Source organism: Carettochelys insculpta, chromosome 13 (genome assembly GCF_033958435.1).
Source record: "Carettochelys insculpta isolate YL-2023 chromosome 13, ASM3395843v1, whole genome shotgun sequence".
Taxonomy (NCBI): domain Eukaryota; kingdom Metazoa; phylum Chordata; order Testudines; family Carettochelyidae; genus Carettochelys; species Carettochelys insculpta.
Window position 1 is genome coordinate 13,672,518 of NC_134149.1, and position 26,348 is coordinate 13,698,865.

Below are 26,348 nucleotides of genomic sequence, written 5' to 3' on the forward strand. Positions count from 1 at the left end.
GGTTTATCAGCCTTGGAGTTAGGAAAAGCTGCGGGATCCTGTCCTCACACACCAGCATCCCACTGCCCTTGTACCCTTTCCCCGAGTAATAAGCTCTATTTTCTTCCCACTCCGGGATTCAGTCTCTTGTTAAAGCGACATTAAGTACATTCGGCACTGGCTGTTTGACCAGGAGAGAGGAAGGACTATTACTCAGTGGATTACCTATTTATTTTTTTCTATGGAGATACACCTATTTCATAGAACTGGAAGGGACCTTCAGATTGCACATGCAGCAATTTCTTCAGCCCCACATTGAGCAGGCAAAAAAGATCCCCGCTGCCAACAGTCTAGTAAGTTCTGGCTGAGCCCAGACATGCTTATGTCCTGGATGTTCTAGAGCACACTTGGGGTTACCTTATTTGACCTTTAAGAAAAGAGCACATCCCTGACAGTGTGTCTGTATCCGTACCTGCCAACACATGTATTAAATATACACACTATAAGACATTAATACTTGAGCTAGTAGACATTGGTACAGAGGGACACGCCCTCTCTCTGGTGTGCTCTCTTTTTTATATGGTCACCCTAACACACTTGTCAACTAGGGTCTGTGTGATGGCTACCAACAGCTTTCATTCTAGGTCCTCATTCCTAGTCCTGCATGAGGCTAGTACAGTAGATCCCTGACTTACATGGAGGTTGCATTCCTGTGCAATTCTGTGTAAGTCAAATTTCATATTACTTGTGGGAGCCAGGAAACTGACCAGGGCTGGACAGTTTCCTGTCTCCTGTGCAGAGATGGGAGCCTGGCTCCAGCTCCCCACCCCTCTCAGCAGCAGGAAACTGGTGAGGTGCTGGAGCCTGGCTCCCAGGAGACAGGAAACTGCTCAGGACTGCTGCCCCTATCAGTTTCTCTGCTCCTCTGAGTGGCAGGAAGCTGGCCCCTGGCTCGAGCTGCCAGCCACTGACAGGAGTCCAGAAACTGACCAGCGCTGTGGCACCCATCAGTTTCCTTGCTCCCCTGAGTGCTGAGCAGTCTGGATCCAGGGGCCAGCTCCCTGCCACTCAGTCACATTAACCCCAGATTTGCACAACCAGAGTACACATGTCCAGGGTTCTACTGTACTGCAGATCTAATCCACCCAGTGCAGTAATACCAACTGTATTCTCTCCCTGCACCGCTTTTTTGGCTGAGTAGATTTTGTCAGAGCACTTAAGAGATCAGGCTTCTAAGTCATTTCAGATACAGCTATTAAGTGAAGGGACAAACAGGCTCAGAATGTGTGTATAGCCCATGTACATTTTTAGAGCACACAATTGAGTATAGGAGAGAGAATGTATCTCCTGGCCCCTTGCTAATATTAGATCCACAGACATTTTGTTTGACTATTAACGGAGAGTAAGCCATGCTAGTCTATGCTTTGGAAGGAGAAACTGCTGAACTCTCTTTCATGCTCGAATTCCACACATTGGCACCTGGTTTGAGCCGGGATGCAGAATTTTCTGGGACGCTATAGGGGCTCTTTTGCACAGTTGGCTTAACCTAATGCTTGACCCCCCACCCCTCTGCTCTCTGTTTAGCTCACCTTGATAATTTTTTTTCTGATTTGTCAACCTCGATTACTGTTTTTGGTTCTCTGTGCCTTAAATATTGAGTCTGTTCTGGTATGGCTATTGTCTGAAGAAGTGGGTCTGTCCCATGAAAGCTCACGTAATAAACTATTTTGCTAGTCTTTAAAGTGCTACTTGACTGCTTTTTTTTAATTTTGTTTGACTATGTTGTCCTATTGCTAGATACAGCAAGTGCTGGCATCAGCAACCAAAAGAGCAGGAGGAGCTATTTTTTTCAAATTTGGTAAAAACTCAAATCATTCAAGACCCACAATGTACATGAATGAGAGACGGTCCTTAATAGATAATGTCAAAGCATACTTTTTGTAACCCCCATTTCAAGAACAGTGCACACAGTGATTATAATGCAATACATGTTTACTGCAGGATATTCACAAACTTTTTACACTTTTTCCTCCCACTTTACATGTCCATGTGTTTGTACCACTGTCTTCCTCACTTTCACTCCCAAGCCCACTTTAATTAAGCCAATTTTATTTCATGTTTCATTTCAGTTTTCTTTCTTAAAATGCACATTGCCCTTCACAGCAGGAATGCCACAGGCCTTCTTTTCCTTTTCAAAATCAAGACTTGATTAGCAACACAATCAAAACACAGATACAGTATCATGTGCGACAATGCACTGCACATATTAAAGGGGGAGCTATCCAACGTTTTGAGATCATATATTGTTTGCTATTTAGATATGAGTTGTTTGTTTTGGGGCTTTTAGCTGTTCACCATTTATTGACAGCAATCAGTTTTTTGTTTTTTGGTTTTTTTTTTGCAATCTGGGTCAGGAGCCACAAAGAAATCCTTAAAGAGCTGCATGTGGCTCCAGAGCCACAGGTTGCAGACCCATAAGCAAGTGCACTTAGCTTTCTGCATCCAAGTTGTCAATGGTATTAATATGTGTAACTCTTGGCAGGCCTTGCGCTGTATACCAAGCAGCCTCCACCATTGGGGGACCCAACAGGGTAAGTGCACACACACAGACAATGTACTCCTAAATTACCGGACAGTGTATTTTAAAAATGTAAAAACTACGTCTGGGGAAATGATTTTCCTGTCAAACATCTTACTGAAATTTCAATGTAAACACATACCCCTGTCCCACATCTCCAGTCCAAATACTGCAGTGTTATGCTAGTACAAGAGTGCCCTGAAAGATGGAGAGCAGAAACACAATTAAGCCTAGAGAGAAGAGAGTAGACAGTTGTAGAGATTGTGAATAGTGTGTACTGCTCAGGTGCGACCACGCTCATAATCTTTAGGCGTATTGTGTGCTTACCTCATCTGTATGATTAAATGAAAGGGTTACTAATTTTGTGTGGGCATGGGGGACAGAAATCACTGAAATTTTACCTCAGAAATTATCTTAAAATCGAGTGTAATCACTTCCCTATAAGACTATTACCAACTGCCATAACTGACATTCTACGTTCAAAAATTCAAACCTGGTGCAGTCCTCAATCAGGTCCATCATACCTGAGGGGACCGGCCCTTACCAAATAAGGGCATCCTTCCAGAACTCTCTGAATACTAATGAGGATGGCCTATATAAGGACACACCTCAGCAGCACTGGGAATCTTAGGATCTCTCGAAGGAAGCGTGCGTGTGTGACTGACCGGACCTGACCTGACCTGAAATCACTTGCACTGTTGGCCTTTTGAGCCGCAGCTGCTACTAGACAGCACTTCCCTATAGGGGGAGCCTCGTCTGCTGCTGCACCATTCACCACCTGAGAGCCAGCATTCGAGGAGGAACTGCGGAGTCAGCAACTGCTGTTTTTGGCGCGCTCAACACCTCAGCGCACCACCGCCACCCTGGCACTGACCATCTTCTCCTGGCTGGCGTCACCTGGACCTGCTGCCATCAATTGCTGCTTCCACAGAGGGCCTTGTTTGTTGCGGCGCCCTGTGCCAGCCTCTCAGCCACTTGCTGTACAATAAAGGCCTCGTGCCCTGTTTTTCAGGCTCTCTAGAAGCCGAAGACCATACCCTTTAAACTGTTATTTATAATTGTTATTGCTCGTTATAATTGCTTGTTATAATTGTTTATTATGATTGTTTACATAATATTAATGTAGGTAAGCTAGTTAATATAGGTATAGATAGATATAGAAAATAGTATTTATATAATCTAATTATTATCTGTGTCAGGATAACCACCTAGGGACAGGGAAACCCTGCACTACATTACCCAACAGTGGCCTAGCAACCCACTGACTAGCCAAATAGGCCCTGGCCATACCAGCCACAAAAGCCTAAATAGGGCACCTCAGCCCAATATCTTAAAGGCTTTTAGCCTACGTATTTCTGGTGGGTACAAGGTGCTCCAGCCAATCCTAACCAGATACATACTAACCAACCTTTCAGTTAATCCTGACAGCAGAGTACTGTGACCTGTGACAACCAAATTATCTACTATGTTACCGACAGCAAGTTAAAACGAGTTTCATATCTTGTATTTGTTGCTGTCTGTTTGTATTTTGCTGTTGTTTGTGAAATAATAAACTGTTTTTGATTCGTTCCAATTAAACATTGTCCCCACACTCCTCATTGTATCTCAATCCCCTGGGCACAGGTACAAATTGAATCAGTATTTATCTGGACTTACCTGCACATTATATCTGGGCAATTCAGGCCGGGCCAAGGTTAGCCGAGCCCGCTCCCCTAGAACAGTACTAGAGGCATTCAATTCGGTACCAATTTACCATTTTTATATAATTGCCTCGACAACAGTAAGGCATCAAGACTTCTAGCTGCTCTGGGAAAAGCCCTACCTTTACATTTGGAGACCAGGAGCCCTGTGTTTCTGCACTTACCTGACTGCCAGTGCTGGACAGTTCTGAGCCTGAAACCAAAGTCCTAGCTGTAAAGGGACAGAAAGCACTGAGGAAAGGAGACTGTCTTCAACCCCCAACTGCATAACTAATGACTAATGTGCCGAGTACATCATGCAGCTCCCGTACCTTCTGCCTCTTGGTTGTCACGTCTCAGGGAGCTCACATCTATGCAATAAGCCATGGTCGTCATCTCTGAAAAAGACAGCCTGGGGAGAAATGGTGGTAGCAGAATTTTGTCTCTGTTGAGAGGCGGGTGGAAGACGCAAAGGATATTGACATAGGGGCGTGGGGAGAGTGGGCAGACTTATTGGCCCAAATATCTTGGTTAAAACAGCACCTTGTGGGGAGGCAAAAGACATGAAAACCTAGAGTCTCTCTCTCTAATTTGAGACAGAAGCAAAACTAGCCTGCACTGTTACTACTATGCATAGCCATGAATATGGATACCACCCATACAGGCAAGAATACAGTACCTGTGTAAGACATACTGTAGTATCAGTTGCCTGCAAGGATCAGGTCCCCCTCCTGCAATAAAACCCATTGATATAAAATGGGAATAGGTGCCTAAAATAGTGCCCACTTGCTCATATGACTAATTGCAGGACCAGACTTTTCTGTGATACTGAAGGGTTATTAGACTATCCAGGGCAAGGGAAAAATACATGGTCCATTTCCTCTGTGATCAGATGTTTTCCCTCAATCAACTGGGCATCTTCTCGTTCAAACCAGAATTTTCCATGTGACGCAGCTACCTACAGTAATACTACACAAAAGCAGACAAATATCATCTGTATTATTAAGATGAAATACACAGTAACTATAGGACAGGTTGCTCGGGATGCTTTAAATACACTATTTCATTGTTCAGTTTGAGCAATTGGTTCTGTCAATTTGAAGTTGCACACAAACCCCAATTCTTTATTTTGAAGTTCAGATGTCTCTAGTTTAAGTAGCCAACCTCAAAATGCAAAAAGCAAAGATCCCATGAAAGGCAAAGAGCAAAATTGAATATTTATATTTTGTTCTAATAACCTGTAATGTTACTAACACAAGGAAATTCAACTACTATCCTGACACTGCCTCCTTTAAAAAGGCACCTATTCTTCATCTTTAAATGCAACAGATTAAGGGAAAATCCATGTTGAATTTATAGAGCTTTCATCTCTAATACATTTTGGCATGTAAAATAATTCTGTAATTTCACCAGCAGTTATACTAGCTCAAGCTATGATCTTCTCCACTAAGCAGAGACAGACCTGGGAAAGAACTGTACGATCTCCCAGGAGAACCCAAAGTGTGCTGCAGGAAATGGTGCTGGCAGTTTAGTGGCAGGCAGGCTTTCTATCAAGCCAGGACTGCTCCAAAGTTCAGCTTAGCATCTCATAAAAGAGATTAAATATTTGGGATGAGAGGTTAAATACCACACCCCCTCCCCGCATCCTCACCATGTTGCATTAATGAACCTGTGATCTTTCTGACCAACAGGTTAATCACAGTATCCTGGTTGGATTGCAAAGAAGCTCATTTACTGAGATGCATACATTTCCTTCTAAGAGAACATATGACCAGAAGATGGATTGATTGAGGAACCCTCAGTACAAACAACAGTGGGACACAGCTGGGCTTTTGCATTTCTTTAATTGAAAATTTACATTGACGTTAGAAAGATCTTACGCTTTAACACTGCTGGTTCTCCAATGTTTGTCATGTAAATATATATGCAGTGCAGTCATTAAAACTTCCATTTGTAAAAAGGAAACAAAAAAAATGGAGAGACAGAAGAATACAGTTTGGAAAAACATGCAGCAAATGTACCAAGGGAGAACAAGACAAGCAAAAAGTTCTAGGACAGATGTCAAATGCATTTTAAGGACACTGCACTCTACTCCCAGGGTATCTGGATGGAGTACTTGTAGCTAATGACAGATCCACCACTTTCAACTCAATAACTCTAAGTGTAAGATCGTTCTCTAACTAAAGCGCACAGTAAGAGGTCAGACTATTTGGGGACAATAAATGGTTAAGCTTAAAAACAATGTCACTGAACCTGTGTCAATCAGGTGATGCAGGTTAATAAGGGCACAAATTACATTAATGGAAACATTTCATTCTGATTCACTTTTGTTCAAATTAGGTAATTTGTGCCTAGCTAGCAATGTAACAAAATCACTTATTTCTCTCCTTTGTCATCAAGTGCAACAGTTTTCAGAACAAACCAATGAGCTTCCACATTGAAAACACCACCTCCCTACTCCCTAATCAGGCATTCGAAGATCTTTAGCGGAGTCCATAACCTTTCTATTAAGCCCAGTTACCGGAAAAACCATAGCTGTAACCCAACGTTATGAGAATTTATTTGGCTACTCAATCTAAAACATCACATTTCTGTTGCTCCTCTAGATTTTTTGTACATGATCAGCTTTCCCCAAGAGTGTGCTGTCTTGTTACACAAAACACAAGACACTTCAATTTTAAATACCATGCAAATCAGAAAAGAGTGTCTTTCCAAGACGCTAACACTGAAGACTGGTTACCCCCCAACACATTAGAGGACCCCTAAACTCTTCTACAAGTGGCAGTCTTCTCCCTCAGAGCAGCTGGCGGAGACAGATTTAAAAAAAGCTACAGAAAAAAGAGAGAAAAAACAGGAGATCATCAAAAAGGAGAAGGATATTCAAAAAAAGCAAGAAGGAGACTGAACATGAAAATAATAATAGAGAGATGGGCACATGCATCATTTTAGGCACTTAAGGATCTTGAAGGGGCTACTCAAAGTGCTTGAAGAAAACAAGACAAGTTAATTTTTTTTTTAAAAATACTTTTAATAGCATTATTAAAGAAAGATCCAATGATCTAAAACAACCTGAATGCAGAAAGTGAAAGCAAGATGAAAAGCCCCTTTCAGCTAATCCCTGACAAAGTGAGACTGATGCGTTTCAGAAAATATGATTACATTCCACGGAGCTGAAAGAAGCAAAAGCTTAATATTTCAACTTCTAAAAAAGAAACCAACATTTTTTGGAGGAAAAAAATATATTTATGGTGAAACAGGATACCTGAGACAATATAAATAAAATGCAATTAAGAATTTTAGTAGTCCTGATTTCTAAAACGAGGCCACACCTTAGTTTCAGTTCTGGATTACTGCATGAGGTTAAACAGATTACTTGAGTGACTGAGTGGAAAGGAGACCAGTACTTTAAACTCAACTACCCATATTTGCCAGAAGTTTTGGGGTAGTATGTGATTCAAAAGCTTGTCCTTGAATATGAAAAAGTCATGATATTCACTATTTATCAATGTCTATCACAATACTCAGCTTTAAGATGAGCGTGACCAAATGATTAATGTTCGGGCAATAGCAAAACTGTCACAAACGCATTGGGGCAGTCAGCAACCATTTAACCAGAATAGGATTTGGGTGGCAGGGGTGTGGAGGGTGGGAGAGATGTTTGTTTCAAACTTTGTAATGTGCACACTTCAAATCTTCCAAGGTAAAGTTCTCTCTCCGCATACAACTCTTCATTGAAAGAACATTTTACACCCACAACGGCAAGGAAAGTGTGCTTATCTTACACCAAATTTTAAAGTAACAGAGAGGGAGCCATGCTAGTCTATATACTATCAAAACAAAAAGCAGTCAAGTAGCACTTTAAAGACCAGCAAAATAATTTATTAGGTGAGCTTTCGTGGGACAGACTCACTTCTTCAGACTGTAGCCAGACCACAACACACTCAATATTTAAGGCACAGAGAACCAAAAACATAATCAAGGAGGACAAATCAGAAAAAAATGATCAAGGTGAGCAAATGAGAGCATGTGCGGGGGAGAGGTCAAGAATTAGATTAAGCCAAGTATGCAGATGAGCCCCTACAGTGACTCAGAAAATTCCCATCCCGATTCAAACCACATGTTAATATGCCGGCACATCAACACATGGTTTGAAGCGGGATGGGAATTTTCTGAGTCACTATAGGGGCTCGTCTGCATACTTGGCTTAATCTAATTCTTGACCTCTCCCCCCCACATGCTCTCATTTTCTCACCTTGATCATTTTTTTCTGATTTGTCCTCCTTGATTACTGTTTTTGGTTCTCTGTGCCTTAGAAATATTGAGTGTGTTGTGGTCTGGCTACAATCTGAAGAAGTGGGTCTGTCCCACGAAAGCTCACCTAATAAATTATTTTGCTGGTCTTTAAAGTGCTACTTGACTGCTTTTTGTTTCAAATTTTAAAGTGTTATAAAGGTGATATTTGCGAACATGGACCCTGATCTTGCATGGGGATCGGTGCTGGCAGAACCCCACAAGCAGGCAGAGCCAGTGCGCACAGATCCAACTGCCATATCAGAATAGTAGGAATTTCAAAGGAGTATTAAAAAATCTCCATGTTTAGGCAATGTGACTTGGGAAATCAATAGAAGGAGAAAGAGAATTAATATTTTGCAGCAGTTATATCACTACAAAGCATCCAAGATACAAGGAAAATTCTTAACCTCTCAGTCATGCCATAAGGAAACCAAGGCGGTGTTGTCTTGTTAAACTCACAAATAAATATATTTTCATCTGTACTGTTATTTTGACAGCACACAAAAAAAACCCCACAGAATTCATTTCCACATCTCTTAATATTTGGGGGCAGGGGAGAGGGGAAATACATTAAGTGTCAAAAAAAAAAAAAGAGATTTAAAGTTACAATGGCCAAAAACCTCATTACTAACTTATTTTACATGGCTTAATAAAAGCAATAACCATCAGTACACAGTAAAGACAGACTCATGATGAAGATATCTAAGAGAACGGCTTTGCATAGGAAGGCCAGGACTGAAATATTACAAGAAGCTGTCAGTTTCTACTAGAACCTGCAATTTAACAAGTAAATGAAGGTCCATTCCAGCCCATTGTATTCAGGGAATACTATTCAGTACAGAGCCATGGGTTACTGTAAAAGAAGGGCAAAAAAATGTCATGTTAACCAGAATTCACCGCCTGAGGAAGACTGTTTTAAACATTTCCCCAACAAGAAATCTACAAGACACTTACATGCAGACTATGGTAAGATGTATATTTAAGGATCACAGTGTACCTGGCCACTGGATAAAATACTGGCCTCTCTGAAGTCACTGGCAAGAGTTTCACAGTTTCTGTGCGAATCTCACTTGAAAAACATCTTTTGCTGAATAGAAACTTAAGCAAATTGGCAGCATCTGCTTAGGAAGGCACATGGTGATCTTTTTGAGGTAATATTGTGCGTGTTAAAGCCAAAAAAGTTACAGGTCTTGAAAAACAAGTCACATGGAAACATTGCAACATCTCTTTCTTCATAAACACCAGTTCTAGCAAGTAAATATGGGTTCTAGCCATCAATATTCCCTGAGTTTGGATCCAGAGTTTGTTTCAACCCACACAAATTCATGAAGGGTAGGTCCATCAACGGCTGTTATCCAGAAAGGGCAGGGACGGTGTCCCTAGTCTCTGTTTTTCAGAAGCTGGGAATGGGTGAAAGGGAAGGGATCACTTGATGATCACCTGTTCTGTTTATTCCCTCTGGGGCACCTGGCATTGGCCACTGCCAGAAGACAGTATACTGGGTTAGAAGGTCCTTTGGTCTGACCCAATATGGCCATTCTTATGCTCATCCTAGTGATAAGGCAAGGAAATTGAGAATGTGGCCTAGACTGAATCAGATCTGAACCTCCTAGAATGTGGGAGCATTGAGATCTGGTATTGAGGTTTAGTTCACCAGGGGAAAGTGAAGAAACCACGGGGATTTTGCTGAAAAGACTGGATCCTGATACAAGTCTTCCCCAAGTTTTGGGTGGAGGGTTGTTACAGCTTCTGGGTTTTGGCTCAGACCCATCCCTGCTAGCAAGGCAAGTTTTGTAACAGTCACTTAAAATTAATCCAATCAAACAAGAGCACATCTACATAACAATGGACTAGATGTTTATACGTGAAATGAAAACAAAAAGAGGAAAGCCTCTATCTCTAGGCAGCCACATTTCACCCAAATGTATGACTATGGCATTCACAGGCAATCTGTGACAGGGCTAGGAGTCATGGCACTAAAAGCAACCAACAAGCAGCCGTGCGCTTACCATGCAGTCGTGAAACAAATGTAAAAAACGGTGGTAACAATTTAGGACAGAAAACGCTAGTCCTTAAAGCGCTCAGCCAACATGCTACTGATGCCGGGAACACATAGCAGCCTTTAGCATCTCCTGTCAGTTCCACACGGGATACTGCTGGGTTCTTCACCAAAAAACCACCAAGGATGCAGACTCTTTGGCTTTTTGTAAGAATGATGAGAAGAGGAAGGGAGTGGGAGGGAGATAAAGAGGGACAAACAGGCACAATGGCATAACTGTGTGTTAACTGAATGTAGGGGCATTCGGTTCTGGTGCGAAGGGAAAGGTTCTACAGGAAACCCGAACTGAAAATGAAAGAAAAAAAAGGAAGATTAATGTTTTTATGGATTAATTTAAAAAAAAAAAGAAAAAAGAAAAAAAAACATAGTCCTAACATACAGAACAAATGAAAATGTTGCAATGTGTTAATGAAGTTTAATTCGAGTGATTACAAGACATGCTTTCCACACAGGCTCACACAAGCAGTGGGATAAACCAGGCTTCTTTTTAAAACAATCCTTCTGGATCACGGCAGATGGCAAGATTGATCGTCAGTGGATCATTTACATCCTTACAAAACAGCAATGCCCTCTAGGGGCCAGTAAGTATTGTAATTATTTTTTGAACTGTTGGAAAAACTACCAGATACATATATTCAGCTCAGCAAAGACAAATGCCCATTCAGAAGCCACTATCTTCAACGGTGTATTTTGAACAAAAGAACTTTATTGGATTCAGAGCCCAGCACACAACAGCATCCAGTTACAAGGACTTCCAAAGGCAATCCAAACCCAGCCAGAAACAGTAACGTTCACTCCAACTGCATTTTAACTCTGGCTTTGCATTCTGCTCTAGAATAAACATTATTGTTCTTTGAGCTTATTTTTCACAACCAGATGCTGAAAGAAAAGAACAGTTCTTTTCTTTCTTTGATGCTGTTCTCATCAGCGACAAGAACACTCATCATGTCAGATGGCTTGAGAAGATTTCTTTGGATTATTTCAGTCAGCGTAGGACACTTCTGCAGATCTTACCACTAAGAGGAGCTAGATTGAATTGACGTTAATGCAGCCATCAAGCAATGTAACATTTGCTTCGTCTTCTAATTAGGATTGTTTCCTCTCTCTCAGAATAAAAGTAGAACTGGCTTTTATTTATTTTATTTCAGACTACGGCTTTGTTAATACCTGGATTAACAAAGCGTGTAGGATTCTGATTCCCTTTGTAAAATAAGTGGATAAATATTATGTTTTTAAGGATATATTCTTAATGTTGGCAGGGCTTATGCTCCCCCAAGACTTGGATAATAAATATTGTTGATCTGCCCAAACACTAGATGTTGTAGTGTCTAGTAGGAAATTGAAAAATTTACATATATGCTTATTCATTCCTGTGCTTAAAAAAGTCAACAGCTGTAAACATCCATGTATTTTTCATCCATTCCACAGAGATGGGGGTGGTTTCCCTTTTTCCTTCAGCCAGAGGGGTGCATTTCTGAAAAGTTATCTTTATATAAGTTATCCTCCCCTTTATAACCCAAGATCCAAAACGTTGAAAACACTTACTCGATGTAAGTTACATTAACCCAGTTCCCGCACTGGAGGATGCATATCCTCATGTGGACAATGAAGCTTCCCTAGTGCTATGCAGCTCACATTTCCATGTTATGCATGTGGTAAGAACAGTTGTTCACAACAGAAAAGACTGCAGTCAAGACAAACCTACTTGTGCATGGCAAGTATTTTTGCAAGGCTGGTTAAAACTCCTTGAGGACTAACATACTGACTCATTTATGCAAGAAACACTTCTATAGCCTCTCTGTTGGAGGATGTTTTTCCATTAGGCTGAATGAACTACCTTAGTCCTGAATGTACAAGGCATGGCCCAGAGAGGGGAGGGGCATTACAAGGGATAGTTTTAAAAGACTGAATGCATCTAGGATGGGTGATTTTTTTTTTAAACCAAAAATCCTGGTTTAATATGTAAGACTACTGACATCTCTTGCTCGATACACAAAGCATAAAAAATGTTTCTTATCTCAGTTATGGAAGCCTGCAGCCTGTGATCCCGGATTGCTTTAGATAAATCAGTCTGAACTCCATTTTTGTCTTATTTGGCAATAGCTGATTTAACAAACAAATTCATGGTTTGTGATTATATGGCCTGAAGATGAACAGAGGCTCAGAGAAGTTCAGTGACTTTCACTGGACTACCTGTGACCTGGGGCTAGAGAGTTAAGAATAAAACTCAGTTCTGAAACCAAATCCTGCACTTGAACCATGAGATACTACTACATCCCCGATGAAAAAGCCAATTTTCACCAGCTAGCTTGATTCTATTATTACCACATGCATTTCTATAGCAACTGTTGTCATAGTGTCTGGGGCCAGGTCTACACTAGCGAACTGAGTCGATTTCAGTACACAATTCTAGCTATGGCAATTGCGTAGCTAGACTCAACGTATCTGAAATCAAATTTACCTGACTGTCTTCACTGAGGGAGGTCAACCGGAGCATTTCTCCCATCAACCTCCCTTACTCCTCACGATGGCAAGGAGTACAGGGGTCCACTGCCAACTCCAGACAGATCGATTTTGCCCATCTTGACCAGACGCACAAAATCAAACTGCAGAAGATCAAGTCTGACCAGATCAATCTTCTGTGTAGTATAGGCAAGCCCTGAGAAGCCTACCATCTTAGAGAATAATCTAAATGGTCCTTATCCTTATTTCAGTCCTATGAATATTACAAATCAGAACAGTTTCTTAGGTATAATCATGCACATTATTTAGCAGCCTCTTCAAAGAGCATATAAAATTACAGTGCATAGGTGAAATGTGTATGCACCATGACAGACTGGTAACACATCCACAGCAGGGAAAGGGAGCAAGCAGCATGCTGGCATTAAGTTTGTGTGGTCTGTGCTGATTTCAAGAACTGTAATTGATCCCACTGCAAGATCTGTTTAAGTTAATAAAGCTTACCAGGACCAGGTACCTCATGCACCATGCAGCAAACAGCAGTTAACTGTAAAACAGCACATAAACAAGAGCTACTGAGGATGGAATGACAATAACAAAAGAACCCAAGTCATGAATAAGTGCAATTAATGGAGTTTGAACTACACAAAGAAGCGAGATATGCTGGGAAAGAGATGGGAGAGTCTAGGTTCAGCCTTTATGAAATGAAAACAGTTTAAATACTGAGTAAATATAATCCATCACTTGTTTTGGTGATTTCTGATCTAAATATTGCAATGGAATATACAGGACAATAGCAACTCAGATTTAGGTAGACAGCAAAGTACAATATCACACATTAAAAACAGCTATTGTACTTGAGAGCAGAGAACTCCCTTAGGCTATGTCTACACTAGGCAAAGTAAGTTGAACGCAGATATGCAATTCTAACTATGGCAACTGCATAGCTAAAAATCGACATATCTGCCCTCTGCTAACTTGGCTGTCCATACTGGGAAAGTTCAATGGGAGAGTTTCTCCTGTTGACATTCCCTTATTCCTTGTGTCTCATGAGGAGTACAAAGGTTGACTGCAACCCCTTAGAGGTTGATTTCCCACCTCCAGATTCAACATGCAAAACTGAACCCTGGTAGGTTGATCTATTTTAGTTAATAAAGCTTACCAGGACAATGCAACCCCCGAGCAGGTCAATTTTCTGGGGTGGCGTAGAGACAGCCTCAGTAAATCACTCTGGCCCCAAAGTTGGCTTCAGTGCTCAGTATCAACTCTTGCTGGTGTTTTCTGGGCCCCTGAAGTTTGCTGTGAAGAGCACACTAACCCTTTTCAGCCTAACGAAGCTGAATTTTTAGGAATGACACAGGGGAGGGCGGGCAGTCTGAGCTCAGATACACCAAGCATGCTTGGGTGCTTCTGGAGCAGTTTTGTGCTGTCATAGATCATCTCTCCTTCCACACAGCTCTGGCAAGATCAATCTTAGGGCAAAAAGTCTCCAATTCACAGTGCAGATCATGCCTGTTCTGCAAGTAACATTTCTCGGGCTGTGGGTGTGTTCTCAGCCTGGAACACATGCAGAAGCAAGATCGGGGACAGACCTCTGGACCCCAGAATTCAGTCCAGTCACCTCAGTAACGAAGTTCCTGAGGAACCCAAGGGCACTCAAACAAAAATAAAAGTGAGTAGGAGGCTGAAGGAATCAACATGAGAGGAAAGGACAGAAATGCTAATTAGTCATCAGCTATGCCTTACAATGCTTGCACAGCCCAAGAGACACACTGAGGCAGTAGCAGTTTAGGAGAACTAAACCGAAACATAAAATGATATATTTAATGTTGGACCTGCTTCTTAACCACACTAATGAGGAAACATCTCTAAAACATTTCAAACAAAGAGGAAACATCCTGTCATGATAAACATTCCCACCCAGCTCCTCGGGCATCTCCTGTATTCTTCATATTAATAGGACTAATTGGGTTACTTAGCCCTGCTGGCAACATGTGAGATTTACTCTGCATTTACACAGATGGTCTAGACAGGGATCAATCATGGAAATTATAAAAATGGATCCTGATAAATAGTTCTATGCACAATGCTCCTAGAACACACAAGGCGGCAGTGGAACTCTGTGCCAGGTAACGTACCATCACAGAGAGACATGGTAACTGGCTACTTTTGGGTGGAATGACAGGTTGCTTAAGTATGGACGACTATCCTGCTCTCTAGTGCTTGCAGACTAAATGTTATGGAGCCAGTTCTCCATTCTGTTACACTCACTTTTTTCACCAAAATATCACCACCAAAATCCTCCTTTCAATCTAACAGCTAGCTCAAGTCACCCCCCAGGCTCTTACACTTCCGCGTGGAAGATGTCACGTGGTTTATAGTTGTTCTGAAGTAGCTAAAATTCATTAATGAACCAATAAATTTCTACAGATTGGCATGTATCTGAGGCAATTGGCTTCAATGGAAACTGCAATGTAACCAGGGAGAGCTCCAGACAAGGAAAACTCAGCTCTCCCAATTTTAAATAGAAAGGTCAATGAGAGAAGAGAGCTCCTCTGCTCATCTTTTGATACAAACTCTGCTCAAACCCTGCTCTAGATGCATGGTGCCTCCAAATGGCTCCAGGGCTCTCCTTGCTTCTATACCTAACTACGGCTAGCTGAACTCTGTACGAGGCCCATCGCTTTACACCTCTCTGGACCACATGAGATTGTTCCCCATCATGGTGCTCACATGTTGGACGCAGGGAAACACTGGATGTCCCTAAACAACCACTACCATCAGGCTGGTTTTGTTTGGATTGCTTGGAGGAAAGAGAGCTGAGTCCTACCCCTAAAAAGAAAATCCTGACTAGGCCTGGTTTAAGGCACCCATTGGCTAGTGGCAATCACAACATTATGTTGCCTCGTTAGCACTGGGTTCTTTGCTCTTCAAGATGAAACGTGACAGTCAACAGTATCACACTGTTATTCAGCCATAGTACAGGCTGAAAGCCTGTCTTAATGCAGCTGGCCCTGAGGGCTGTGCTGGGTTCTACTGAGTGAGAAATGGTCCTGAGAGTAGTTTAAATGAAAAGAACCCAGTTCACCTCTAGAAACTAATAAAAGAAAATCATTCCCAGGAAGCAACCACCACCAGGTTAGCCACTTACTTTTTCCTCTCCTTCTCCCTTTTAAGAGTCTGTGACCCTCCAGCCTGCTGGGCCTGAGACTGGAGCAGTTCGGCTGCCGCCTTCCTCTGTTTAAACGCGTTGACTTCATCATCCAGAGATTTCTTCTTGTCCTCCAGCTTCTTTTTTTCATCCTGATGCAGCTTCTTGAGACGGTCAAACTTTTCATGCAGCTGGAGTGAAGAAGAGAGGCAGGTCGTCAAAGCAGAACGGGGCATAAGCAGGCTCTCTGTTCCAGAAAACACTGAGGTACAATATGGATTCTTCCTCCATCTGACTCTCCCTGGGGGAATGGATTAGATCCCACAAGACTGTCGTCATAGGTCCATAACTGTTCTACAGCCCATGGAAATCACATGCTTATTGCGGTAGGGCCTAGGTCCCCCACTGTGCCACACAGAGTAACAAACAGTCCTTCCCCCAACACATCCCCAAGCTAGGCAATATTTTTGTCATACATCATTGAGAAAGGTATGGAGGGGATGGGACAAGTGGCAGATGCTATTGAGTTACGACAAGTAGCAGTCAGTTTTCGGAGGGGAGGTTTTGGGGGAAAGAAGAGGAATTCTTGAACACCTTAAAGACAAACATTTATTTGGGTGTAAGCTCTTGTGGGCTGGAATCTTACGCTCCAATAAATGTGTTAGTCTTTAAGGTGTCACAGGACCCCTCGTTGTTTTTTCTGAAATAGACTAACACATCTCCCCCCCACTGAAATTTGGGGGAAGGGTTTTAAGTTTATTTTAATCCATCCATTTTACTTTTTTTTAATTTCTTCTTGAGTACCTAATTAGCTACAGAGGCTGGTAAATTATAGGCTTTAGGCTCCAACAGCCAGAAATGGATTATAGCTATTTCATGCCATGAAATTCATTCTCACAAGCCACCACACAGCAGGGTGTAATTCCCCTTATGATATTCAGAAATTGTTTAACTTCCCAGCACACGGTGGGATGTGGGGAGGTGGAGATGATGAAGACTGAGGATTCAGCTTCTGTCAAGACCCTGATTTCACTCCTGGCATTTTGGCGCACACGCAGACAATGAGGAGCAGCATTCCATACGGCAAATAAGAAGAGAAGCAATCAGGGATCACAGCTGAAGTATGATGCCCGAGATCTCCCTAGGCCATGTACACAGACATAGTACAGTGAAAGCGTTGCATTTATTTAAGGGCCTATGGTATTGTCTGGTAGCCATCATAATGGAAGAATGTTGCATTTTTTAGTGGCATGCAAATGTTACAACCAGATTTCCCTTACTCTGCAGTAAAACAGACACAATCCATTCTATTCCTGGGCCAGACCTGGACCCTTCTCTCTGTACTGGAAGTCACTACAAAGCTAGGCCTCGTTCTCTCCATTTGATGACAATTTCAGCAACATTTTGGAGATGAACATAAAGCTCACAACAGCAGGTGCAACTGGAGACACAGTATCTTTACCTCTTTTTCGGCCTCTTTAAGTTCAGCTTCTTTCTCCTTGACTCTCTGGACGAACATTTGCCTCATCTCCTCTTCCTTTTTCTGCAGTTCCCCCAGAAATTCATTCCTCTTGGCCTCGTAAGTCTCCTGTAAGCTAAGCAGGATGAAGAAACCCATGGGAAAAAAATCAGTGGTCTAAATTCTGCTCTCATTTAGGGCATCTCCACTGACATCTATGAGGGTGACCTGGGGTGAACACACGACAGTGCAGAATTTGACCATGCAGCTCTAGATTTTAAGGGAAGGGGCCAACTCAAAATCCACATCCCACCATGCTTAGGAGTCTGCGTAAGTTTGACTCTAGACCCAAGCTTGGCAGAGGAAGTCTGTCTCAATTAGCAAAGGGTTTAAGGGACTGTCAAAGAACAGCCCTCTGCCAAAGAATGTTGGAAGTACAATAGCCTCCTCAGACCTCCTGCTGGGAACAGGGGCACCGCCTTTGCTTCAGAGAAGATGGAGTGCTTCAGTCATTCCAGTCATCTGAGTCTCACATCCCCAATATATGTCAAGCTTTTTTCCTGTGCTGCTCTCTCCCGACTCCCTCCTCCTCCTCCTGCCCCATTTTCCTTCTCTCACTTCTCCATCCACAGGCCTTGGAGGTCACTGGAAGGCTTTCAACTGACTTCGATGGGCTTTGGCTCAGACCTTCACCATCAAACCCTTCATCCACATATGGATCAGCAAGCAGCATGTGGTATACCTCTCCCAGGGCCTTTCCCTTCATGTAATTATCAGTTCTGTGCATTATGACAGGGCTTGAATGGACAGGCACTCACAACGAAGCTGTCTGATGCAGCAGTTGGCTACCCCATCACTGCCTGACTGCACTGTTCTAGTCTCCTAGCTCAGCTGTGACTCTGCGAAAAAGAACAGCAGAGACCACTACTGGATACTGGTGTGAACAGACTGCCAGAGCAGTCAGCCAAAGCGTTTAAAGATGGACATTTGCTCTCCATGCATAGCAGAGGCTCCTATGAGGCTGCTCAGCTTCTTAAAGAGGTCATTTCCCATAGTTCCCTCTGCTTCTAGCATCCCCCTCCCCACACCCTATTCCACTCATGCCCCACGCTGCATCGTCCCTTCATTTCTCTACCTCTTCCCTTGTTCCACTCTTACGTTGATTGAAGTCCCCCACCCACTGAAACGTTAACCAGCTGCGGTGGCTGCTCAGCCACTCGTTATCAGCAGGGCTGCACAGAGTGTAATTAAGAGTCCAAAGATCGAACATCTCAGGAGGTTGGCATTTTCTGCAGAACCAGGCCACCATGCACTTACACAGAGCGATATGCTACCCAGCCTCCTGCCATGGCCCACGCATGCCTCTGCCAAGCTCTTTCTCTCCTACATTCAGTGCTGCAGGGATAGTACCTGAATGGCTTGCTGTCTGGATCAGTGTCTTTAAATCCCATTTCCTCCAGTTTGCACCGCCGGTACAGCTCATAGTGGCGCGTGTGGGTCTGCTCACGAAGATCCTCCATGTTCACGCGGATCAGCATCTCTCTCAGCTTCACAAAGTCACAGTGAGTTTCGTTCTCCACTGTTCAGAGTTGTGAGAGGGAGTTACAAAGAGAGACATGCACAGGTCTTCTCTGGATACCCCTCACCCTTCCACAGCCCCACAAAGGGGCTTCAACAACCCCTCCAGAAGCAGAAAGCAGCCCCTCTTAAGAGAAGCCCCATGCAGCAATGCACTACGTGGCGTGGACTGTAATTCTTAAACAAGAAACTAAGGCACGGAGGTGCCCAATGCCTCAGCAGAGCGACAGCTGGGGACTAATGGGGAGTCACTCCTGCTTCTGCCAATGAGCTCACAGTGCCTCTGGGGAGAATGGCCCCAGCATGACCAGTGAAACACCAGCCAGCAGCACTTACCCTGAACTGTGCCCCAGGGATACTGACGGGCTTTCATCATTTTGTTTCCTATTTTCAGTTCCTCCGTGCTGCCAATCACTGCGAAGGGCAAGTGGGCCTGAAACATTTCAAACAGGTCTGTATTAGACACCTTCTTACTAGTGCTGCTTGCAGGCCCCATGGCTCTGCATGGTTTTCACAGCATGGTTTTGCTCTTTCATTTCCCAGAAATGCAGAAAGGCCCACAGGGGCTGTTTTCTACCACAAAGCAGCAAGACTGAGAAATTTGAGAATTTCACCTATTTTTTTAGTTCTGAGACAACTAGCATGTGAGGAGTAACAGAAAACAGCACAGCCTAGTAGACTGAATATAGGGTTTGAAGCCAGGCACTTCCAGGGTCTGTTGCCAACTCTGCTACCAACTCCTTCCCTGACCATGGGCGAGTCACACAACCTCTGACTCTCAGCTTCCCATTGCAAAATAGGGCCCATACTTAGCAACCTCAAATGGTCCCTGTGCAGATGGAAGTTGGAAAAATGTAAAGTGCTCTATAAACATTAAGCTGTTGCTCATAGCCAGCTAGTAGATACACTCCAGCCCTCTCTCTAAAACCTTCCAGAAAAAATGCAGCAGCTGCTCCCTTAAGTTATTCTGTCTGCTGTGTGACAAACTAGATCAGAAGGGTGGGTAAGAGGGTGTTAGCGCATTCTGCACAGCAGCGAATAAATCACACTGTTTAAAATAAGCAGCCAGCTCCTTTGCCCCCTTCTCCCCCACAGCCCCACATACTGCATGGCATGTGGTATTTGCTAGTAAGAGCCATTAAAGTGCACTGAATTCTGAGTAATTAATGTAGCCTTGGAAGAGCAATTACACCAGTAAGATCAATGACCTTGGCTTTGCTCACAGGAATAAAGAATGAGGATTTAAGCTCACAAGTAGGTTGCAAATTTGTTTGGATTAGTGACAAGAGTCAGTAAGAGAACCAAGCACTCAGAGAAGGAAACGTGGAGAGATTTGTTTTTAAGCTGAAAGGGTGCAGAAGAGCTGGCTCATCCCACTCACTGACACACAGAGCCAGAGCCCAGTCCCTCAGCAGTGGCAGGCAGAGTCCTTAGAAAAGGGGAGGGGATATCAGCCCTCCAATTCAGTAAAAGCCAATCTGGCACCATGCTTGAGTCAAGCCTCAGTTCCAAAGGGAACCACGGCCAGCCCCAGTTAGCTTGAGGAATAGCACAGGAGAGAAACTCTATGTATTGAGGAGCCCCAGGAAAAGTGGGTGGATGCAGTGAATACCTTGTATGTTAGTGACAGGTCCTGCCCTGGGAGTTTTCCTATTGGAGTAGGATTGAGTTCCTAGTACTTTTAATTATGTGAGCTTCAAACAACGGATTACAAGTTTGGTTTTTTCTCCCCCCCCCACACCTGCACATACGACACATCCCACCTGGCTTTAAAAGCAGGCTACTGACTAAAACAAACAACACTACGAAACTGCCTGCTAGCATTAATGACAGACTAAGATGAGCCACACAGCCTTCTCCTAGGCCTTACTGCTTTCCCCCGATGGTCAGAGAGCAGATATGAATACAGCGTACTAGAAAAAAGGCTGAATGCTGAGACAGATGCTTAGCTCTGGCGGACCAGGCAATTGTTCAATACCCTGAGGTGGACAGACACCTCTACATTCCCACCGAAACTAAGGGGCTTGGAAGAGTTTGTTGGCACAGACTTGACCCCATTACCTTCAGGTTTAACTCCTTCTGTGTGAAGGAGCAGAGAGCTTTATGGCACAGAGCGGCCAAAGGGAAGAAGGCAAACTCCCAGCTGGAAAGCAGACACCTGCTGGAAATCAGCTAACTGTGAGGGACTGGAAAGCTGGGTCTGGACTTTTCTAAAGACAACTAAACCCTTATCGAATTAGAAGCATTGTGCGTGTTCTCGTTTTAAATGTATTTGGTTTTTCACACAAAAAAATTGCCAACGTCCCCCAGCAACCGCAGCCCAGAGATCATAGGGGAAACATCTACACTCGGAAGTGGAATGAATTCATATTAGCGACTGCCCAGAAAAACAGGATATTACCACCTACAAGATCATGAATGGGACATTTGTTTCTCACAGCACTGGGTAGGAACAGCCAAACACAGCTTCCAGAAGACAGATATTTGAAAGAAAACATAAAAATGCAGCTGGACTGAAAGAGACTAACCTGGTAGACCAAGGGGGCCAAATTTGGCCCTCAGTTACACTAGCATAAGTCAGAAATAAGTGACAATTTTACTGCAGGTATGCAAGTGGTGTGACTATCAACAGAATGTGCCATTTAGCCTATCTAGGCATTTATGCTATGTTTGTCACCATGGAACAGACCATCCTCAGTCCACACTGAACAACAACTGTTAGAAATTGTCAAAGAAAATTCATGCAGTTAAAAGGCAGAGGTTGCAGGCTTCTTTCTAGGACTAGAAAGTGTTTCCAGAGAACACGACACCATATTTCAGGCAGTTGAGAGCCTTCCACTGGACTGTTGACCCCTTATAGCCACGAAGACATGTTGGGTTCTCATGTTGGTGTCATTCTTTTGGTCTCTGCCTATTCCTGAGCGTGAGCATGTGTGTGTTACAACACACTTGCATCCTGCTAGTAACCCTCTCCCTTCAATAACCCACAGGTTATTTTAGGCCATCACAATCTATTGGCTCCCATCTTGTGTTCTTTCTTCCACTCCTGTTGTTCCCAGCCCAGCGGATGTCACATAAGACCTGTGCTTTTGGTTCTTTAGGCTGTCCATAACCAACTCACTTGGCCTATTTTTATTCCTTTGTTTTTGCCATTGGTTTGCTTAAGTTCAGGTATTGAGCAAGTACGGTCAGGTGCCACCCAAGGCCTGTTTACAGTCCATGGATTGTATTGTTGGAAGTTGATCACAGTTTCCAAAGCATTTTCAGTTTTCTAATAGCCAGCTGGCTTAGCTGTTGTAGAACAGTCTCTCCTGATGTTTTGAAAATCTTGCTTGGGACTGCCAGCATTACCTAGTTTCTGTCTGAATTCCTGGGCTTCTGTGGCCTACCTAATATATGTGAAGCTGTACTAGTGCCCTAGCTTCCAACTGAATAGCTCATTGAAATCTTAAGCTGGATATCTCAATACTCACAGTGGCTTAGATAACTGAAGGAGACCAATTTGGCTAATACAATAGTTCTATTAATTTCTGACAACTAAATGTTAATATTCACTCCCTGAAGCCTTTGTATATTTTACAAGGACTTTCTCAAGCTAACCTGGCTCTTGAAGATCAAATGTCCTCTCGTCAAAATAAAGCTTTACATTTAACATCTTGGCTTTTTGTTTTCTGGTAAGTATCCCAAAGATTTTATAAGGTTTGCCTATAATTAAATGTGAACATTTATACTCTTATTAGCATTCTTTGATCATCTCTCTCGTATTTCCTCTGAGTAACCTAAAGCCCTTTACAATCACGCCTCAAAACATCCCTATGAAGAGTACACAAGTATTATCCCCTTTGTATACAGGAGTAAACTTAAACCTCATTTCTAAAGTCATGACACTTGTGTATGAAAGAAGGAGGAACACAACCCCTGGGTTCTGGCTCAAAATCCTGTACTCTGCCGACAAGACAATGCACCATCTGTTTGAACTATTTTATCATCCAGCTGTTATTTTAATCTTAAGAGCAAAGTGGCTTCCTTCACTCTTCTAATTTTAGTTTATTTGCAGTTTTACAAACTATTGTAGCAGAGGGGCCCTTGTAATGCTCCTGTCATGTGACACAATTTATTAAAAATGCAGTAAACAAGTGAATAGCCCTGTCTGTTCCTCCAGATCCAATCATGTAACCCAGCAACAGCATTGCTCTCATGAGGATTAATTGATCCTGCTAGTTCAGGAGGGTTTTGATTTGCACAAATATGAAGGATCTGATATTTAAGAGGCATTTAGTTCTGCCCCTGGGTATGGAGATCTGGGAAGGAAAGGAAAGCCTCCCCTTCTTTTAGAGAAGTCTTCCCAATAGGCTAATCCTATCATCTGTTCTAAACATAATTTAAAAAGGAAAGACTCTCTGCTCATGCCCTCTGCACTGTTATCACAGGTTTCAGCTACTCTAGCAGGTTATCTCCAGCCCTGAAAGTCTAAGCAGTTTCCCGTTATGCAATTAATAAAACAGATTACAGTAAACTCTTTCATACCCAGCACCCGGGATGCCAGATATTCAAATATTCTGGATAATAGAGAAGTCTACCCAGCAATACATAACACTAAACAAAAACAAGATTAGATATTTAGAAACATCCAAAAATGCATGCAGAGTACTTTACCAACAACAGTAGTGTTCTACACTGTAAACTTATACTGTATTTATTTGTATTTACTTTCACTATACTATACTTTTGGAAAACGGAAGTAAAATTTACTCGCAGTTAAAATGCTGGTTATGAGAGAGTTCCGGGTGACAGAATGCTGGACACAAAAGAGTTTACTGTATTAGAATCCATCTTTTCCAGGTTTAATAAAATGCTCAAATAAAATTCAGATTCTTTCCTGTACACCATTAGTCCTTAGACTAATTATGATTGACATCAGTGTAGCACGAGAACTGAAATCGGATTTTACATCTATGAAGGCAACTCCCACTCAAGAGAAAGAGAAATGGCTGAGGGATAGGTGGCTATTTACCACTGACCTGAGCGTTATTAAGAATGTGGTGGTTGTTCCACATCCAGCTTCTCTCAGGGTTAATCCCAATTAGTTTACACCTTGCAAAGTAAGTGCAGCCACGCAGAGAGTGCGATGCAACAACAAAACTGTTCAAAATGGCGAGATCAACACACAACAGAAAATACAAAAAGCAGCTGCCCTTGGTGCGCACCCATCTAATAAAGAGCCTTGCCACTTCACGCCACATTCTTCCAAGCAGGCGTTATCCAGATAGGAAAGTGAGGCAGAAACTAAGTGACACCCCACAAATGGAGCAGTCAGGGTCCCAGCCCGTGTCCCGCGCTTCGCGTCTGCATTCCAACTCTAAGCAGTGCTGGTAGTATGTTCTCATTAGATAAAAAGCCACATAAAATATTGCCCAAGCACCCCTAGACAGAAAATACCTTTTCCATTAGAAGGCTTCAGAGAATGATGGAGATGCAAGGAGATGAGAACATGATGGTGTCAGTTTTCAAGGGGTCCAAGGTATTTACAGGGACAATTTGTGCTACAGTCAGGTAGAGCAGCACTGGTTCTCGTAGCTCAACCACAATTCAACTGCAAGCACAAAAAGTGCTAACGCAAGTGTTGGGTGTGCAAGAGGTGGGTCCCTCTCTGCATTACAGCGTTATACGCTGGAAATCCAGACTTGTGCAGGAGAATTTCTCTAAGCTTTAGGGAAAGAGCTGTTACTTGGACAAAGCTAATGGGCTGCACCCCCTTTTGGGGAGGGGAACCATTGTGGCTGTTAGTCCTCCAAGCAACAGTTCACCTGCCTTCGTGCTACAGCTCAAAACATGCCACCTCCATCAAATCACCTCCAAGGCAGGGCAGCCGGAAAAGCTTCTGCCTGCGAAAGCATCAAGACGCCGCACAGAGCGATCGTAGCCAACCAGGGGAGTTATTGCTACACAAAGCCACGGCTACAACACGAGGAGGAAGACCCAAGGAAATGCATGACTCTACAAGAAGAGAATGCAGAAACACCAACCACTTGGCCGAAAGAGCCAGGATGCGGGGGGTGGGGGAAGGAGAACAGCAGAGCACGGGTGCATCGCTGGGTCCAACGCAGATGACAATGATTTGAATAACGCCTGTCCCAGAACTCCACTTGTGTCACAGAGCCAGATTCACCCATCTGGCCTGACCTCCCCTGTGTCTGCAGCAGCTGCAGCAGCACAGACATGTCGAGACAGCAGCAAAGAGGCTGAAAGGATGCATTATTTCTAACTGGGACAGGCTAATACGAAAGGTAGTAAGTACAGCATGGGCCTCTGCTGGCCTGGGGTGAGGTTACGTAACCGGAGAGAAGCAGAGAAGAGTTGTTTTGACATGACTGAGGCTGGACCCCTCGGGCGTTCCCGTAACATCCAGTGACTCTCTTCACACTCAGAAGCACACGCACCCCCCAGAAATCAGTGACTCAGTGCCCCTAACCAGGTCTATGGGAGCTTCTCCCAGCTCAGCCATGCTGACAAAGTGCAGAGACAGCTGCCGAAAGCCAGCAAGGCAGAGCAGAAAGGGAGATTTTAACACCCTCCTTGCCAGAGCCCTTCAGCCTATCGGATTCTGAACCTGCACTGGGACGGGGGGAGGAGGGGAACACGGCAATGTTCCATGATTAATTAAACATTGTCAGTGGAATTCCCTTCACCAATGAATCTGACCCAAACAAAGAACTAAATCAATCCCACTTCCCCAGATCAAAAACCGTTCGTCTCTTAAAATGACAAGTGATACTGGCACTTTTTAAAACCAACGTAAGACCGTAAAGGTGGCCTGAAAAGGTGAGAGGCAGTGGAAGGTTCTTCCTGTTTTTCCTTCTTTACAGAGATATGAAATTGGCCTTAAAGAAGAGGTCTCCAAGCCATGGGGCATACCCCCATAAGACAACCCAGCCAGCCCAAGCCTGTCCTGAGACAGTCCCGGCCAGAGCTCTAGCTCTACTGCAGACACAGCCCAAGCTGCAGCCACAGCCTCCTTGCCTCTAGCTGCATCCCATCTTTCCCTCCCCCGAAGAGCCATGGCTCCAGTCCCAGCTCAGCTCAGGGTTGAGAGGGGGAAGACAAGAGTAAAG

General features: G+C 43.4%; 1 protein-coding gene across 7 annotated transcripts in view; it reads right to left on the bottom strand.

Annotated features, from left to right (window-relative positions):
• Positions 1–6,063: 6,063 nt before the first annotated feature.
• SEPTIN6 (septin 6) overlaps positions 6,064–26,348 on the bottom strand; it is a 56,847-nt gene continuing 36,562 nt past the window's right edge. For 4 of the 7 annotated variants that reach the window (XM_075007937.1, XM_075007936.1, XM_075007931.1 and 1 more), the window contains exons 6-10: positions 19,573–19,669; positions 19,069–19,237; positions 17,662–17,794; positions 16,200–16,390; positions 8,609–9,382 (exon numbers count right to left, since the gene is read on the bottom strand). In XM_075007937.1, the coding sequence (XP_074864038.1) occupies positions 9,358–9,382; positions 16,200–16,390; positions 17,662–17,794; positions 19,069–19,237; positions 19,573–19,669 (615 nt within the window). In that variant the 3' untranslated portion in view covers positions 8,609–9,357. Of the gene's footprint in view, positions 7,065–8,608; positions 10,874–13,552; positions 13,596–16,199; positions 16,391–17,661; positions 17,795–19,068; positions 19,238–19,572; positions 19,670–26,348 lie in introns of those variants that run through there. The other 3 variants (XM_075007935.1, XM_075007934.1, XM_075007933.1) reach the window with 3 other exon arrangements.